Here is a 19112-nt window from a genome sequence, read left to right as displayed (position 1 = left end):
GGAATTTCTAACACTGACGACGTCATTGAGAGGAACTTCAAAATCCACTATGAAAACAATGAATTCAGCTTATTTAAAAGGAGCTTTACACTTTGTTTTTTAAGGTGTGCCCCATTTAAACTGGGACATTGGTATTTCTGAGTTTCCAGTCGCATATTTCAACTGAAGTTGGATTTCCTTCTGGAAAAGTCTAAAATAACCTCACCAACCCTAACTTCAAATTTCAAGTAAGCACCTCTACACGTAACGAGTAGTCAAAGCTGTAGAAATATTCTATTTAAGCACTTCCATTTTATTTTGGTCTCATTAAATCAATTGTACACACAGTACTGTCCAACTATCTGTGGAAAGACTGCATGTGTTTGTATGCCCAGAATACCACATAATGATATGAGCTGCTACTGCTAAAAACGTCTAACAATGGCTAAAAGTGGTGATGTCTTGGTTTTCTTGGACTTGTACTGGAATGTGGTAAACTCATGTCATCTCATTCTCAGCGAGGAACACAATAACTTGATGCAGGTGTACTCTTCCTGCTTCCAACTTTTTAATTTTAAGGCAAGCTGTGTTTCTCCCTGAAGTTACTTTAATCACATTTGACCATCCTCTCCCTCCTCATGCAGGGTACTACACATGTGTGGAGGTTATCTTCACCCTGAGGCGACAGGTCGGTTTCTACATGATGGGTGTTTACGCCCCCACGCTGCTCATCGTAGTCCTCTCCTGGCTGTCCTTCTGGATCAACCCTGATGCGAGCGCCGCCAGGGTGCCTTTGGGTACGGATTATTTGATCAATCTCACCACCTTCCACTGACATTTACCAACACACATCATGTGTAAATATTTCTTGTGCTGTTTAACCAGGGTGGAGTGCGGAGCTGGACGTTAGATAAAAGAGGGGTGGGTGAGAGCGTTATTGAGGTAATTAGGTGTGAAAATTTCTGCTGTAAAAAGCCACTGGAGAAAAAAATGGAGCTGATAAAATAAAACTCTCCCTGTAGGATTTATATGTTTTTTAGGAATCACTAACATTGTGGCCCCAATCATCTCCATCACGACAACATCAATCACTCTGACACCATGAAGGACTTTATCTATCAAGCATGGTGCCATGTCCAGTGTAGTTGTATATGTGATAAATCACTAAATGTAGCTTTAATTGACAGATGGGACCCACAGCAAGTTAGTACTTTTAGGAATCACTTATCTAGTGTACAGTGGCGAATCTTCCCAAAGGCGACAGAGATGAGCACAGACCCAGACGGGAGCCGAAAGCTTACTGGGGCACAGAAAAAAAAACAAAACCAAGAAGACAGTGGTTCCCACCAACGCTGAAATATTAAGCCAATGGAGAAGTTCTAAAAACTGAAGTTCCTCTTATGGCCACCAAAACAAATTAAATCCCCAAAATGTCCAACTTTAAAGCAGAAATAAACAATGTTTACAGCCTCGTACAAAGAACAGTGTGGGTCTCTATAGCTATTTTCAGCACTCATGACAACTGTACCGGGCTTTATTTTGTTATAACTCACCCCTTTACATTTTATTAGGTTTTAAAATTACGTATATTTAAGGGCGAGGCCTCTTGAGTGACAGACTGTCTGCCGATAGTGTCCGCGTCTTCCAGTCAGATCCATCCCTCGCTCCTTCATTGTTCGAACCTTTCGCCCAAATATGGTCACTCCTGGCTCCATAAAAACAAGATGGCAATGGCCAAAATGTTAAAATCAAGGCTTCAAAAACAGTCGTCCACACCCCAGTAAGTGACATCATGGTAGCTACACATACAGTCTGTGGTTCCCATGTATCCCTAAAAAGTCTTGAAAGGCTTTGAATTCATTAATCTGTCATTAATTGGTGTTAGTATATCTTAAATAAATCTTTCAAAAGTCTTTAAAATGCTAAGACATGGGAAGTAGGATGTCATTCATCTTTTTTTCTGACATGCATTGTAAAATCTCAAAATAATTGGTAACATCTTTTAAAAAACAATAATTTATCAAATGCCTGTCGCATTAACGTCATCAGATCAGGACAGTGGAATGCTTGCCAAGAGCACCGAATCTGCTGTCCGGCACTGCTAGTGTAGGTCCAAATACTTCTATTGGCTTTATTTCTTTAAAAAATGTGGGGAAAAGGCAAAGGGAAACTTAAGAAAGGAAAGCAAACAAAAAAAAACAAGGAAACTGTTTGAAAGAAGGCGCATCAAATAATAATTCTGTAAAATAATTTTAAATATAATATGATAATTAAAAAGTTTTTGGATATCTTTCTCTAGCTTTAAAAATATCCAAATCTACTGATTTCTTGTGGAACATTTCTTGCCAGGTTGCTAATTGGCAATGAGAAACTTGCTTCCAACACTTCCGATGTTTTCAAAAAGAAAGCAAATCAGGGTTTGAAGGTTTCAATATTTGTGAAGTTGTCTGAATACAACACACAGAAAGTAACATCAATACAGGTTTTTAAGTGTTGCTTTTTGCTGGTTGGTCCATCTCAAATTTATTGGTTTTTGGTCATATGAAAGGAGCCAAGGAGAACAGATTTCATTTCCATGTCTTTCATCGATCTGCCAACATACTCAGACACATCGAACTACGTAAATGCCCAAAATCTAAAGCATTATCCCACCTGATTCAGCCTTCTAGCAAGCCACTTTCCCTATTGAACTGAGATGTGATGCCTGTTTAGCCACATTGCCAAAATGTAGCAACATTTAGTAAATGTTTGGCTACTCAATTCAACTTAAGTTTAAAATACACAGCTACAAGGCTTTGCTGATAACAGGAAACAAGTACAGGCTCTTGTGTGTTTCTGGTAAATCTCTATGTTAATCAGAGAAGGCAACAAGAGAGAACCAGGAGAAACTCAGCTGGCCAACGAGGTACACCTGATCCCTATTAACCCAAATTAATGAAAGGGTGTGCAGGAGGAGCAGGGTTGTTTTTCCAAACTGGAGAAGCACACAGTGTGTCTAACCTGAAGAAGGTCCACCTAGATTACGATGCTGTTAGCCTGAGCCTGGAGGGAATGCAAGAGTGGTTCAGTACTGCTAGTGCTTAATTCATGTTGTTTTTTTGTTTAGGCACTGAATAAATCACAGGCAAGAAACAGATGAGCTTTCTCTAGTGTCCCTCTTGCTCAGAGTGCTGGTTGTTGGCTCAGGCCTAGTTTCACCTGCAGGATGGAAAAGGGGCAGAAACTCTCAAACTAGGTTCATACTTTTTCTTTGGCCCAAATGGAGGAAGTATCCTCCTGTGTCTGGCACTGACCTTCTAGGACGCTGTAACCAACACCGGGACATCGACAGAAGCACATGGTTAGGTTTAGGCAACAAAATCATACGGTTAAGTTTAGGACAAAACATCATAGTTTAGCTCTACATTCTCAGTGGAAGCAAACACTGAGGTTTCGGGTGAAAGTCCAGGATTTGATAGATCTAACTTCTGTCCCTCCCACCTGACTTTCCAGCTCCTTATATAACATTGTTACTGGCATCATTTTCAGCTGACGCCATTCGGTGGAGTGTCATAATGCCATTAAAGGTCTCATTTGGCTGCATTACAAACTGATGCCACCTGGCAGTGCATCATACCACGGCCAAAGGTCGCCTTTGGCGCAGAAATCACAGACAAAGTGATGGTATTTGAGGACTTCAGAATGATAACAGGCTGGAGCATCCAAACAATGCGTATTAGAAATGTTCAGCCCCCTGGCAATCTCCCTCCAGCCAGATGCTAACTTATTTAGGTTTTAGTTTTGAAATAAGTTGGTAAAATATAGATAACTCCTCAGTTCAACCCAGTGAATCACCTGTTCTTTATCCACTACTTTGACACTTTCAATGCGAGTGTGACTTTCCATAAAAATTCAGCTTAAAACTGCAACAGTCGTGACCAGTTAGGACAAGAGATCAATGCAATCAAACAGATTCAGTCACTGATGCCCGTTTGCATCATGTTCATTAAGGACACAACATAAGAGAACACACAGGAAAATTGCTTTATTCAGTGTTTTTGCTGGTTTAAATCATCTGGTCGGTTTGTTTTGGAGAGGAAGAGACCTCTGGACATAATTCAGATCCTGCTGAAAACCTTCTGAACAATGAATACTGAAGGAATACAAACCGGGGTTCACACTTGACACATGGGATAAGTTTCAGCTTTTTGCTATCTGCAGTTTTCACCTTTACATGCCATTAAATCCCACACACTGCTCCTTCAAGATATTTGTCTATGCTATACCTTCCCAATACATACAGGCTGACACTATGATATTAACATTTCAAATCAAGCTTGCGTTTGCTGCAGAAAATGTCCATCCATGTCTTATGTTTTCTTCGTCCTCCATTATTTAACATGTGTGTAATATGTCAGTGTCATCCAAAAACAGCATCACGTTGGCACCTCTGTGTGTGCAGGGCGGCATGGATAAGATTATCCATTGTCATCCCGCTCCAGTTGTCCATTGCCTCCTTTCCCTCCGTCCTCCTTCCAGTTGTTTATCACCACTTTCATCCCATCATCACTCCAACTCCTCCTGGAAGCCTCCTCTGACTTCTCTCTAAATGGGATCAGTCCAGGTCAGTCAACATTTAGGTGTGGGACGACGCTCATTTATTGCTCCTCTGTGTGCGTGCGTGTGCATGTACATGTGTATATATGTGCCCGTGTGTCCATTTAACTGTGTTTTTGTGTGTTTTCTGTCCACAGAGAGGGTTTGAGCAAATGTTACAGTAAACATGGGTTCACCATGGCATCACAAATATGTTTTTCGAGTTTTCGGTCTGATACAAAGTGCAGGTTTATTTGTACATGCAGCTGAGCGGGGTGCGTCATTGGGGAACAAGGCAAACAAGGCTATTTTAGAATCGCCTCTTTTCATGTTTTTTTCTCTTTTTATGGATGATAGGTGGGCATCTTTCGTTAACAGTTTGTTTCAGTTAGAAATGAGCAGTTTGATTAGAAAATCTGAACCCTGTACGAACCCTCCCTTGATGATTGACCGTAATGAGACCTGGATGCAAAACCCATCGGTCATTGCATTTATTATCTCTCTGAAGAATCCTAACAGGAAGGGAAAAAGGGGAGTGAAGCCGTTCATTGGTGCTTATAATACCCTCCAAAGAGAGTGGTTGTAATTATTTCTGCTGTAGCCTGAAAGAGTTGCGCCGTGCGGGGGGGAATCTCTAACCTGTAATCCCGTTAGCTATCTGAGATAAAAAACAATTTAAAATTACTGCTATTAGAGGCTGTCTGGGCTCTCTGAGATGTCCTAATAAAGGAGGTAAAGGAACGGTCATGAATTTCTAATTGCAGTCATGTTCTCTGAAACCTCTTGTGGATGTGAGCCTTTATTATAACTTTTGTGCACATTGGAGGATTAATTTGTGTCGCGCTTTGTGCTTTGAAGCGGAAATACATCAGTTTTTTCTCTCTGCAGTAGGTGGATCGAATTCCTTTCCTCAGTGGAAACAATTAATATTGACAAATGTGTCCACAGTGACAAATATCAAAAACGAGATGTATAAGTCATAGTAGGCTTGGGGGGTCTGCAAGATTTCATACCTGCATAACCTCCTGAAATTTCACTGGGGTATATGGTATTTGATGATATAAATGTATGGTGCTGCTTTTTTCAGCTTTTCAGACTAATTAATACACACCAACAAAAAGTTTAAAAAGTAATATTCTAACACCTATTTTCCTTTTTTAATCAGAAAAATAAAAATGTACACTTATAAATTCAACTTTTTTGTAGTCACAGAAGACTGACGAGGCTTAACAGCCTTCATACTCGACAGAAGCATAATAAAAGTCACCCAAACCATCTTGTTTACTTGGCTAGTTATCTAGTTAGTGCGTCCTCTGTTCCAACAATCGCCAGCTCTGGTTTGGTTGAAATAAATCCTGAATTCTCCAAGTTAGATGTAAAAAACATGCAGTTATTCCTCACAGCCTCTCTCTGCCTGCTGGCCGCTAGCTGATTACAGTCCTGTTACTTCTCCCTTCACCACTAGGTGTCTGTGTGTCTCTCAGCTCAGCTGCCTGTTCCACCAGTAGAGACCTCAGACTGAGCTCTGTCGGTGCGTGCTGTGCACTACAAGCAATGAGTTTGATAGAAAGAGAAGCACCTGTATTTATGACTGTATTGAAAAACGTACTTTCGACATTTGTTAATACCCTGGTATCCCAAAATACTTTGATATCACCTAAGCCTAAATAACAGATGGTGGAAAAGTTCACATTCCCATTTTTTTTAATATCCAAGTTCCTTTCATTTTGCAATCTGCCAAGGTTAATCGCCTCCCCTCTTTGTTCAGGCATCCTCTCGGTGCTCTCTCTGTCCTCCGAGTGCACCTCCCTAGCCTCGGAGCTGCCCAAAGTGTCCTATGTCAAGGCCATCGACATCTGGCTCATCGCTTGCCTGCTGTTTGGTTTCGCCTCGCTGGTGGAGTACGCCGTGGTTCAAGTGATGCTCAACAGCCCAAAGCGCATCGAGGCCGAGAAGGCCAAGATAGCGTCGAAGGAGAAAGCTGCAGGGAAGAGTCCTGCCGCCAAGAACAACACGGTCAACGGGACCGGAGGGACGCCGCTTCATGTCAGCACCTTGCACGTCAGTAGATTTGGTTATATAACTTGAGTGTGTTTGTGTGTTTGTCACCATTCATAAATTACAAGATCTGCTACATATCCTCACTCAGTCAGTCCTGAATGCCTCATACATTAGTGAAATCTACTTTTTGAAGTGATAGTGGTATGCCCAATATCCATTAAGACTGAAAGTCCAATTTAGTTCTTTCCTCAAGATCATCCACAATTTTGACTTTTTTTGGGGATTTCACCCTCTTTCTTAAGAGGCATACTGTACATCCCTGGTTTGATTCTAGCTGTGGATCTTCATTGTAGGGCTTCACCGCTAATCGAATACAATTAAATTCAATCACAATTTTGGCTTCCCACAATGAAATAAAAAAGACTGACTACAATATTAATGTTTAAAATGCTCCACTCTTAGAAAACTATGCTGCATATCAAATCAGATTCTTCTAAATTAACAATAATATCATGCCACTGTGTGAAAAACGTTCTTCAATGTTGCTGCTACAGTTCAGAATAGATGAGTAATATTCAGCAGAGGGCACATGGTCAAAATGAAAATGTCTGGGCAGAAGCCAAAGACCTAGTCCCTCGAGGGGACTGCCTATTGTTGCCCAAAATTCTGAAGCCCTGTTAGTCAAAATAATGTCCCATTGGACCCAAAGCCCATTCCTCTGACAGCCTGTTATTCCAAAAACAAATGGCTATTGCTCCACAGTCCCATTTCTCCTAAAATACACACTCGCTGCAGTTAGATAATCCATTAGCTGGGAAAACCGATCTGTAAACCATGGATATGTTACATTTGTCGCCAAGGCTGTGGTGAATGTATGGTTAGGTTTAAGCACTAAAATCACTCGAAAATGGTTAGAAAAAAATCATGTTTTATGGCACAAAAGTCACTGGAAAAGCAAGGATGAGACAGTGAAGAACACCCGGGTTTGGTGGTTCAAACGCTGCTTGGATAAGAACTTCAGGGAGCATGTATTCTTAAAAAAAGTTTAAAAAAGGGTGGTTTTTTGGATAAAGGGCTCTCGGAGAAATGGGCTTTCAGTCCAATTGGACATTTTTTGGACAAATGGGGCTTCAGAATTTCTGTTTCTCAATTTGGTGGACGAGTAATTGTGTAATTGTACATGTAAAGCTTAGACCCAGCACTATTTTGATCATGTCCACCATTGCATGAAATATCACCTCATGTGACGCCAAACAAATAAGATTACGGCGCACACGCACATTAAAAGCCAATGCTGAAAACAGAGTTTCGCAAAATATCCATTTTTTTGTGACCTAAAATACTGCTTGCGTTTGAACTAAAAGCCTTAACGCATAGAAAAAGGTACGTTTTCAAATATGCACATTTGGACAAGACATTTGCCTGCACGCAATTCTGACTTGACTTTGAATTTCTATTTATTGGTGGGCGCGTAAAGTCCCACATATGTAAATGATTTAAATTTAGAATGTGTTAAGTTCATGTATTAATGTGAAAAAAGAGCCTTCCCTTGGGTATTGTTGCTGTAGTTTATTGCCACAACATTTCAGCTTTGGTGCTTTTTAAAATGTCTTTCTGTGATTGCTCAGTGTGCGTTTGTATGATTGTGTATATGGTCATGATTATGAGTAACGTCACCTGCAGCAGCACAAAGTATAATAACAGAATGCATATTCCAGATGAAACATCCTCAGGCAGGTTTGTAACAGTGAGGCATAGAGATCTCATCTAAATGCAAAACATAGAAGTCCAATCATTAAAAATCGGCATCGTCTCTAACACACTCGTGCACACAGTCAGGACTCGAGTCTGCCACTCACATGCACATCAGGAGAGCAGTATGTTGTACGGGTCTTTAAATTGTACGCCTAATTGAAATTAATTTACCTCCGAGTGTACGTTAGTCCACACCACATTTGGTTTGAGAGGATTACATTATTCCATTGAGGTTTAATGGGCTTTCTTGTCAAAACCAGATCAAAATAATGAAGCTCTAATGAGCTTAATGACTTCAGTGAGTAAGCATCCATAGTCTGATTAGATCCTGTTCACCCCGCAGGCCTTCAGGGAAGTCGATGAAAGGAATTTTTTTTTTTGGACAACATTAAATTGCATCCTTTTGCTGATAGTTCTCATAAAGCACTGTTTGTGATAGCACGTAGGGGGCTGTAGAGGAGATACGGGACTCCAGATGAGACAACAACCATATTAGGCAACATTGTAGAGCACAAAGTAAATCTAATTTTGGCTCCTAAATTCTCTTTTTTTTCTCTCTTAAAATAACAGTAGATTTGATTTATCAGCGTGAGTTCTGTCCAAGCTTCAGCATCAAACAGATCCCTTACTGGGGTTTTCAAAGTGCAGTCTGCTTTCAGTCGAGTCCAGCAATCCTAAACAGCCTCATTTAAATGTTCCTCACAGTTCAGATGAAACCTGCCCGTTGAGTAGATGTGACGTCTAAGAGACATCATTGCCACTGTGTACACACAAAACACTTCTTTATGTGTCAGACAGTAGTCAGAGAAAGTGGAGCATCCAGTTGTCTTTTGCCAATGTGAGATTTATGGAGTTGGAGAGAGTGATTTGTGCAGTTTGGAAATCTAAAAAGGAAGGACACAGATGTTAACCAAGGACAAGCTGGATTACATTTAGTATTGTAAGAGATGGGGAGTTGGTCCAGTTTTTGCAGTCTGAGTTGATAAAACGCTCTCTATCTTGTCAGAGCAACTAATAATATATGTTGTTTAAAAAGTAGTTTGCAGGTGACAGTGCATTTAAAGGGATACTTTGCCGAGTTTGATTTTGCATCCAGTTTTGTATCAAAACAAGATTATGTTACTGTGCTACCTGTTTCTCTCTTAAAATGTTCTCAGAAACATATTTTAATGCCCATTTCACAGTAATAGCCAGAGTTTTGAACAGGAAGCGGGCAACATGCTGCTTCCTGCGTAGTGAAGACGGAGCCCAAAAAAACGGAGATCAAATGGTAAAACTAAGCAGCGCTGATCAAAAATAAACCAAGACATTGTTACTGCGTTGCATATATCTCACCTCAAATGTTAGAAACATGTTGTAGCCTACCGTTTAACTGTATTATGAGATCAGACTGGCTTCTGTTGTGTTGAATGAACACGATGGCGTCACATCACCCACCAACAGGATTGTTTATTGGTCTGATGCATTCTGGTAGTTGTAGGTTTTTAACCTTTTGAGCTAAAGACAATGCCTCAGCCCTTTTTCTCTGTTATCTCTGGTCATGAAGCTCCAACTTGAAAAGTATTTGCATATTTCTACTACATAGACAGCCTAGTTTTATGTGAGGACTCTCTTTATGGCGGTGAAATACTTCTTTAAATGAGAATTTGGCCAACTCTCAAACTCCCTCCCATTTGACAGCAAAATTGAGAGAGTGATTAATAGCGAATAAGCAGATAGACATAAATAGACAGTCAGATGGCTGCAGTTCAACAAGCGCTCAGTCAGCTGTCTGTGCCATCTGTCGGGGCGGTATGTGCACATATCTATCCGTGTGTCTATACATCTCGTCGTCCAGTACGTGACAGTACAGCACACGCACAATGGATGGATACAAAGACACACCTGTTGGGAATGTAGAGAGGTAGAGAGAGGAGATAAAAGGAAATGCAGCATGGTGTAGCTTCTCTCCTGCTCTCACAGTAATTCGTGAAATGACAGCCACCTCTTGAAATTACATGATTGTTGCTCGTAATGTGTTAAGATTACGTGCTGGTGCCATGGAAACAATGCCAGCAGAAAGTCAAATAGGATTCTTTGTCATAGTGGACAAACAAATCCGTGGTTCAATAATTTCATGCAGTGAGTGGTGCTTTTTGACGATGTCCGCGTAGGCAGGTAGTCGTGGGGGTGGATGTGTATTGTTTCTCCGACCCACTGTACATGAAGCCATGGCCACTTTTGCTTGACAGAAATAGGCTGCCAGACTTAAAGGCCCGATTACTGGCTGCTAGCTCACTGCTGGCCAGCGCCATTGAAAGAGCCTGCTGCTAGCTAGCACACCTATGATCGTACCCTGCGGTCCCTTCGTCACACACCCTGCTGCTTGGAGAAGACAAAGCCAGAGAGAGCTGAATCATGGAGGAGTCTTAGGCTGGTCTAACCCCTGAAGGTCTGTCTCTGCAAAATATGGCAGATTCAGTTGCTTAGAAAAAAGCAATATGGGCAGTTAAAGGGAAACTTTGTTGATTTTCAACCAGCTCGCTGTCACCACAGTGTGTGCAGGGAAAAGTCTGGTGGAGCTCTGCTGTTACATGAGATTCAGGTGAACTTCCCATACCTACTTAAATTACTAACATTGCAGCGTCTTACATTCCTGTTTATGGTTTGGTTTAAAAGATAAATACTTACCAATCATAAAACAACAGTGTACACCACAAAAATGTAAAATAAAGCTTCCATACTTTGTTAAAGAAATTGTTCCTCCAAAAGTAAAGCATAAAGTACAACACAATTTAACGCCAAAAAAATGAACTAAATGAGCCTGTTCGGACAAACCTTTAAATTGTTTTAATTGGCTGGAATGAATGAGGGTCAGCACAAACCAGTTTGGTTTTATTTCATTCTTACTGTACTCCCACAAAATACTGTTTGCCAGTGCATGATAAAAGTGATGCTTAACTGGAGACTTAACAGTTAGGATAAAGTTTTGAACGACTGTATTTAATCTCTGTTTTTCTTAATGAATATTTATTCTGCAGGATGGGATGATGCTTAGTAAGCGCCATTTTGTTCTATGCACAGTAATCCCAGTCTACTGCTCAGTCACTTTGGAGTGATTACACTGCCTAAGGTGATGCCTGCAGACTGTTAGTCTAATATGTATGAGTTATATGTTTCAGGTAAAATGCTGCAGAATTTAGTAATCAGTTCTGTTTCCCCTCATGTTCTCCAGGTGGCAGAGACTCGCTGTAAGAAAGTGTGCACCTCTAAATCAGACCTGCGGACCAACGACTTCAGCATCGTGGGCTCGCTGCCGCGGGACTTTGAGCTGTCAAACTTTGACTGCTACGGGAAGCCCATCGATATCGGCAGCGCTCACGGCAAATCGCAGGCCAAGAACAACAAGAAACCTCCTCCCCCGAAACCGGTCATCCCGTCTGCTGCCAAAAGAGTCGACCTGTATGCCCGAGCCCTCTTCCCTTTCTCCTTCCTCTTCTTCAATGTGGTTTACTGGTCCGTATACTTGTGATTATTTCGAAATTATCTTATCGTTAACCCCTGACTTCAATCCCATGAGTTCTTAACCGATTCAAAAAATTAAAATTCCAAAATGAGCTTTGAGTGCATTTACCTGCACGCCGGTATCCTGGTTTGAATCCAGTTTTTGATCATATTCACAATATGACTTTTACACAGAACATAGAAAAGCTGGTTATTCATATCTCTGTACACATGATCATAACAGAATCCAGGTTTATGATCATCTGCCTGCAGGTGCGTCTCTATGTTCTGTATGAACACATGTTCAGAAATCAGAATCAGGTGTTTACATGCCAATGTATCCTGGTTTTTATCTCTCCCGCTACCAGATCCAGGTTTCTTAAACCTGGAAATAATGTTTACACGAGAAACGGCCAAACTGATGAGGATGCTCACGAGTGCGCATGTAAATGCATTCATACTAAATAACTGCTAAAAAGAAAACAAAACTTCTATCTATTATTATGAATTATTATTACATTTATATTTACATAAAAAAAAGACAACTATCATCACTTGTGTACTAAACAATGATTCTAACTTAATATTTCTTTACCTAAAATTGATATATAGCATCTTGTATTGAAATACCTAATTTATTGATAATGGTACTGGCGAGGATAATACAGGATTGCAGATATAAGTATTGAAAAATCCACAATGATTGATGGTGTAACACTCAAGCTGAAGATGCACAGATCTATAGAAGAGCAATTGTAAATAGCTACTTAATTTTTACCCTTCCCGCGATTTAATAAGTTAATAGTTAGTAGCGCATTTTGTTTAAGCTTCAATACAAAGTGTAACATTGTAATTACATTGCATGTTAAAAGAATTGCATGTATATGAAGATAAAATCTAAATATATAGATATATACAAAGTATTTATTAAATTATTCTTATGATTTGCTCTTGAGAAGATATGTGGATATGTGAAACACTCCTGTTCCTGTTCAGATGGTAATGTGACACTGCCACCTTTCCAAAAATGTAACGTTTGACATCAATCACCTGTAGCGTGTGTAAATGGGTCACACGTGAGCCGTGACCATGTATTTGTGAAATTTACAAGCAATGATTAAATAAATGATCAAATGACTTTTCACCATTTGAGCGTGATTAAAAATGAACACAGATGTAAATTATGAAACACTGTATGTTGTTTTTTGGTGACGCTTTAAAAGAGCAGTGTGTGAGATTTAGATTTTGAGTGACATCTAGCACGGATGATTACAGGTTGCAATCAGCTGAAACTTTTCACGGGTTGGATTTCCTTTGTGTGTTCATTGTTCAGGAGGTTTTTACCCAAACCTGAGTTATCCGCCGAGGTCTCTTCCTCTGACCAGATGACTAAAACCAATAAAAACACAGACTAACAAAGTTTAATGTTACAAATCAGCGTTTCTACAACGCTGTGTGGCATGGCGGACACGGGTATCTGGCCCATTACCTGCTAATGTGTGCTCACCTTTTTTCTCTGATAACTTGCAGGGAGGGTCCCCATGGTCATGGGAAACCTGGCAAAGTCATGGAAATTCAAAATCGCACTTTCCACGCCTGGAAACTTCATGCAATCATAAAAATCATTTGGTTTTGGAAAAGTCATGAAATTTTGCTGTGTGTAATGACATTGTAATAGTAATTTTCTGTGGAGGATGTTCACATAATGTAACATAACGGCAAATTTATTTTCTGTAGCTGTCAGCTTAAAGTTTTTTCTCCCTGCGTTCCCTCTCTCCCCTCAGTTTTGCCCGCTAGCTGAAATTATATTTGCATAGAGTTTGAATCTGATATGTTTGAAAAATCGCAGGGAGTAGAGCCGCAAAAAAAGAACAATAATTTTGGGTCATTCAGAAGTCATGGAAAAGTTTTGAAATTTTGTCCATGAAAATGTGCGGGAACCCTGAACTTAGGATCCAGATATTCAGGAGGTTTTTAAAGTATTTTTCTGACACTCTTGTCATGGAGGGGGCTGCTGACTATATTGGCTGACACGAAAATGGGAATGTTATCTAGAGCCGGTGTTTGGTTTGTCCGTTCTGGGCTTATCTTAAGACTTGGTGTCGATCTCGTCTGAGGACTCACTCCCTGTGTAGATGTACACAGCTCATTCTAAGAAAATGGAAACACAGTGTTTCGTATTTTCAGGTGCACTAAAAAAAATATTTATTATTCTATTCAGTTTTTGCCATTATATCCCTCTAAACGCTACTCACCCAGTTTAAGGTTTTCAGACTTCACTGTGCACTTTTTTCACATTCATGTGTCTGTAATTTGAATCCTTGAGGGACCTGAAAAAAAGTCTGCATGTCCCCTTCGCTCTGCCGACATGCATCCTGCACATCACACAACAACACAGCTGCTTCTTCCACCGAGGCTTGACCTCTCCTAATCAGCCATCACCAGCCAAACCAGCCATCTATTATTCATGCAAACCTGTTTGGAAAGTGACCCCAGACTATCATTGTGAGACTTCTCATATGAAATCTGTCTTCAGCTTAATGAAGCAAGATAGACGCTGACCTCATGGCATGACATTGGGGTCGTATCAATGAAGTTTGAGGCAAATTGGACCACTATTTAACATGTAAAGGAGTAAAATTGTCATTGCTAGGATCTTTTCTTACCTCTTTTAGCACAAAATCAGATTCTTTCCTCCCTCGCTGTGGCTGCCATGGTTACAGACATGGGAAAGGATTTTTGTCTGTCACTACAAAAAAACCTGCTGAGACACAGAACAGGAGTCAGACTGAAGCTAGACTCAAGTGGAAAAAGCCTCAACAATCACTGATGTAACATGAATCATCAAGTGATGCACATGTTTTCACAGGTTAATGAAAAACGCATCTGTTTGTGTTGAATTTTGACACATCTGAGGACGCATTGTTGCTCTGACTGAGTCTCAAAAGAGAAAGATTCTGCATTGCAGTGCCCTCCAATGGCCAAATCTATATTTGTTTAATGTAATGAGGAGATAAAAATGCTCTCCTGGGAGGAAAAACAGACGTAATGCCAGGTTGTGGACAAAGTGTGATAATAGCACTCCCTTCTACTTCATGCTAAAATACAGATGTATACATCAATATAAGATCATTTCAGTGGTAGAGAACACATTAGATTATTAATTTGAAAAAGCTTTAGAAGAACTGAAGTGATATTTAACATGTTTGAGGCTGCTTTTTCTTAAAATCTGTTTTAACATGATACCTTTCCAGTTATTAGCTGAGGCTGTTATCTTTACAAACATTGCAATTTGCACCAGTTAACAGACCACCAGTCGTGCAAGGAAACAACATTACAGGGTTTAATGATTAAGTCCACAATCAGCACAGTAGATGTTTCAGATACAGTCCCTGTTACTGGTGTGACTGGTGTGACTCATCTTTGTGTGTGTGCACGCTCCACACCCGCACACCAGCACCCTGCTAGCAGCACAGTGCAGTAACCTATATCACACAGGGTGCTTTCTAATCCAACATGACCTCTCACCAGGCTGCCACCCGGGCCACCAAGAAAACCACCATGACAGTCAGGCGATGATTAGTGGAGGAGCAGCGGGGGAGGAGAGGCCACAGGGCTTATTGGAAGCTCATTTACTGTGAATAAAAGCTTTCACACGTCACTGTTGCACTTTACAACCCCAAACCCTAGCCCCCAAAATACATAAATACAGAGTAAACACTGTATTTCTATTCAAAAGAAAAAGCATTTGTACCTCCAAACAATGTAATGTTATCTTCAGGGTTGTAAATTAGCTATATTATATCATAATGCCGGATCTAGCACATCCAGCACTCTCCACAACAACAACAATAAGAGCATGTGCAAATTTCATTGACTTTTTTTTTTTTGTTTTTTTGTGCTACGCAACACATTTTCACTTCTAACTAGTCAAATACAGACACTTGGTAGTTGGCCCCCCACCTCAAAATTTGGTACAATAGTTAACCCTCGTGTCAGTTTTGGACATTCAGGGATGGTGTGTCAATTTAAGCCGGTTGAATTCATCATCTCAAAAGTATCTGCTCTTGAAAAGCATACAGTCTTTTTCAAAATACACTTAGAACATAGGTAACCACACCCACATTTTGTGGCTAAAAATGTGAAAACAATGGCTGGAAACACAGCAATGACTCGCCAAAACACCGTGAGTTTTTGTTGTTTGTAGGTCTCGATCAGTGGTCTGCAGCTTAGCCAGCAGCCTCGATGTCACACCATTCAACATCCCCATCACCTCTGAATGACAAGTTCAGCTCATATCCTTTTAGAAATATTGATATAATAAGTATGAAATGTGTGACAAATAACATTTTGTTGTTTTACAGAAACCTACAATGCAGCAATTTTCCTCTGTTGACGGGGCTGGGTCAAGACACTACAGCGCTTCAAGTTTAAATTTGTCGGCTCCATCTTATAACGGTGAGAAATTGCAAAGAAAATGTGTTTGTGTTATCAGTTTTCTTCACTCTCCTCTTTATTGTCAACACGTTCCACAAGGCTGGAGCCTGTCCTAGCATGCACTGAGCAGGAAGCAGGGAGGTGGTGTATTTCAGACACGTCTGCACTTAAACATGGTGTTAACACAGATATACGGGCACTCTCCTCCATAAATACGACAGTTGCACATCCAGCTGAATTTCAATGCTAGGCAGAAAAACCAGAGCTTAAAATCATGATGTGACAATTTTAGCCACCGAGACACTCTGCTGAACAAAAACATTATTTTTGATCTACAAAATACACTCAACTCCCTTAGGACAAATAGAAAAAAACAAAGACAAAGGAACGTTGGGTTTGAATTAAAAGTAAGATGGATAATGAATTGGTAAATTTGTGTAAAACTGTTTGATTGCACAATAACTTTTTTTTATTACCTCTGGCAAACCACTGATGCAAGAGAACACTGACTGTACAGACAAAATGTATTTAGAGGAGCATATTATCTCTGTATTTTGTATTATATCAATAATTTTCATATAAAGTGGTATTTAGTGGTATTAGTTAATTTTAGAAATTAATGAGACTAAAATGTATTCAATTCAATTCAATTCAATTCAATTCAATTCAGTTCAATTCAATTCAATTCAATTCAATTCAATACAGTTCAATACAGTTCAATCTAATTTCATTATTTGTCCCAGAGGGCAATTTTATGTTGCAGCACATTACAAACACATTAAGCACAAACAATATGGCTAAAACTTAAGAAAAGCAAATGCAAAATGAACTCTAAAACAACACTTAATTAATCATTCTGCTTTATTTTGAAGAGGTTTTGGCAATTCTACATGTTGTGTCAGTCAATCAGAAATCTGAAAACAGCAGCACCGCTGCGATTTACGGCCGCTGCTGACGTGACAGTGACTCAGAGTAAAGTAAGGAGGTGATGTGAATACATAACAAGGCCTTTTGGACACACAGAAGTTGCTAAGCAAAGCATTTACTGCCATTAGAAGAGTTCGGGGGAGTTAAACCTGCAGGGATGGCTCCCAAGGTCACAAAGAGTGCTGAGACTGGACACTTTGACTGCATCAGCTTACGTCAATAGCATTCAATCTGTTCCAATGTTGCACCGAGCTCCTTTTATCATTTGACCTCCAAAACAGTGTTTCAGCCTTGGATCAGATGAAAGGTTCAAAACTAATAAAATGAAAACCCATTCAGTCCTTATATAAGTAATAGAAAAATAATGCCCTTGGAGGATGATGTTAGGAGGAAATATTTGTGTTTTAAGATCACTGCACGACTTTTTTTTTCTTTTTTCAAAAATTAAGATGCCATTTTCAAACTAATCTCTGTACTGAAAGATGAGGGTATAATGGGACCCTGTTTTAGTCCTGAGTCATATTTACTCACTAAATCACTGTTTATCACTGAAACAAACTGGATTTCTCAGTACAAAAGCATGCGACTATGCAAATGAGAAGTATTGTGCTGATATTTGCTCATCAACAAGCGTAATAGTTTCCAGCTGTCTGCACTGTGTTTCTCATCTCTTGCATCTATTGTTTTTTTTTTTTTTAAATTTCCTTCTGCCTTTTACTAATGATGCATCCTCCTGAATGCCTTCCTGCTTGATGGTTTTTGTGTTTCCAGCTGAGCAGTTGTTGTTTTAGGACCCCACGGTTGTGAAGAACCGTTCAAAATACCAGTTTCAAAACACTGAAAGATGCATCAGAAACAGAAAAGTTGTTTTCATTTTTTTGGAAAATGTAATTATAATTAATTTGAGAGGGGCAGCCATCATCTTTCCGTTATTTCCTCTCAGGCGTTTCAGACTTGGCGTTATTCCACCTTCACCATCACCCTGTCTCTCTACACTCCACATTTTCTCTGGTTTTGGGCAGAACTAACTGTAATGACGGCACCCACAGTCACGGCTGCTCCACAGATTGGTTGAGTCTGGCTGGAACTGAGCTCCTAACCACCTTCACCTCTGACAGGAAATGGCATCCTCCACACTTTCTTCCACATTTTGAGCTCTGCCAAAAGTCTGCTACCAAAGTGCCCCTGTGCCTGTGTGGGGAGTGAAGAAATCGTGGCTGACCTGAAATCCAGTGTGGCATTTCAGAAAAATAGCCTATTATGTCTCAGATTTTTTATTATACTGTGAAAATTCCCTCATGACTCTGTACGAATATGAAAGTGAGAAAACAAACAAACTTAAACTCAATGTGAGGAAGTAAACTTAAAGAGCCTCAAAAGCAGTTGTTTTTTTACTGAGACATTGCTGCGTTTGGACAGTGGAGAGAGGAGAAGTCGCAGTCTTAAATGACGTCACACAGATGGGGTTACATCTTATGAGGAGTGAACTCTGGTTTTCGGTTTCCGACCTTATTGGTTGATTGCCCAAAGTGATTGTTTTTTCTGAGACGTTACTCCTTTTCCTGCCCGGAGATTGTCCCGAAAAGTGATTGTTGCATTTCCTGTCAAGACTGGTTTTAACTGAGAGATGGCTGTGTTTACTGCCAGGATAGTGCCACAAAAAGCTTTTTTTTTTTTTTTTACGGAGACGTTGCTGTGCTCCAGCAGTGCCTGGGGCTCCCAAAACTGGTGATTTTGAGCCAAGCATGATTTTGGTGGTTTTTTGTGCCTAAACCTAACCACATGTTGAAACGTGAAGAAACATAAAGTTCAAATGTTTTCACCACTAAATAATGTGGAAATGTTGCACATCTGCGATTTGCAGAAACAGATACAACAGGTTTTCTGGCAATTGTGTTGCTTAAACTTTAATCGTCTTGCATTCAAATTGATTAGATGTTATCCTCATTAATTTA

General features: G+C 40.0%; 1 protein-coding gene across 1 annotated transcript in view; it reads left to right on the top strand.

Annotated features, from left to right (window-relative positions):
• glrbb (glycine receptor, beta b) overlaps window positions 1–12974 on the top strand; it is a 41867-nt gene extending 28893 nt beyond the window's left edge. The window contains exons 8-10 of the mRNA XM_042493316.2: window positions 624–776; window positions 6323–6615; window positions 11525–12974. Of these exons, the coding sequence (XP_042349250.1) occupies window positions 624–776; window positions 6323–6615; window positions 11525–11821 (743 nt within the window). The 3' untranslated portion in view covers window positions 11822–12974. The remainder of the gene's footprint in view (window positions 1–623; window positions 777–6322; window positions 6616–11524) is intronic.
• Window positions 12975–19112: the final 6138 nt, after the last annotated feature.

Source organism: Plectropomus leopardus, chromosome 8 (assembly GCF_026936395.1).
Source record: "Plectropomus leopardus strain MGB_pleo_1.0 chromosome 8, ASM2693639v1, whole genome shotgun sequence".
Lineage (NCBI taxonomy): Eukaryota > Metazoa > Chordata > Actinopteri > Perciformes > Serranidae > Plectropomus > Plectropomus leopardus.
Note: the sequence above shows the minus strand (reverse complement) of the source record. Positions and strands in the feature narration are given on the sequence as shown.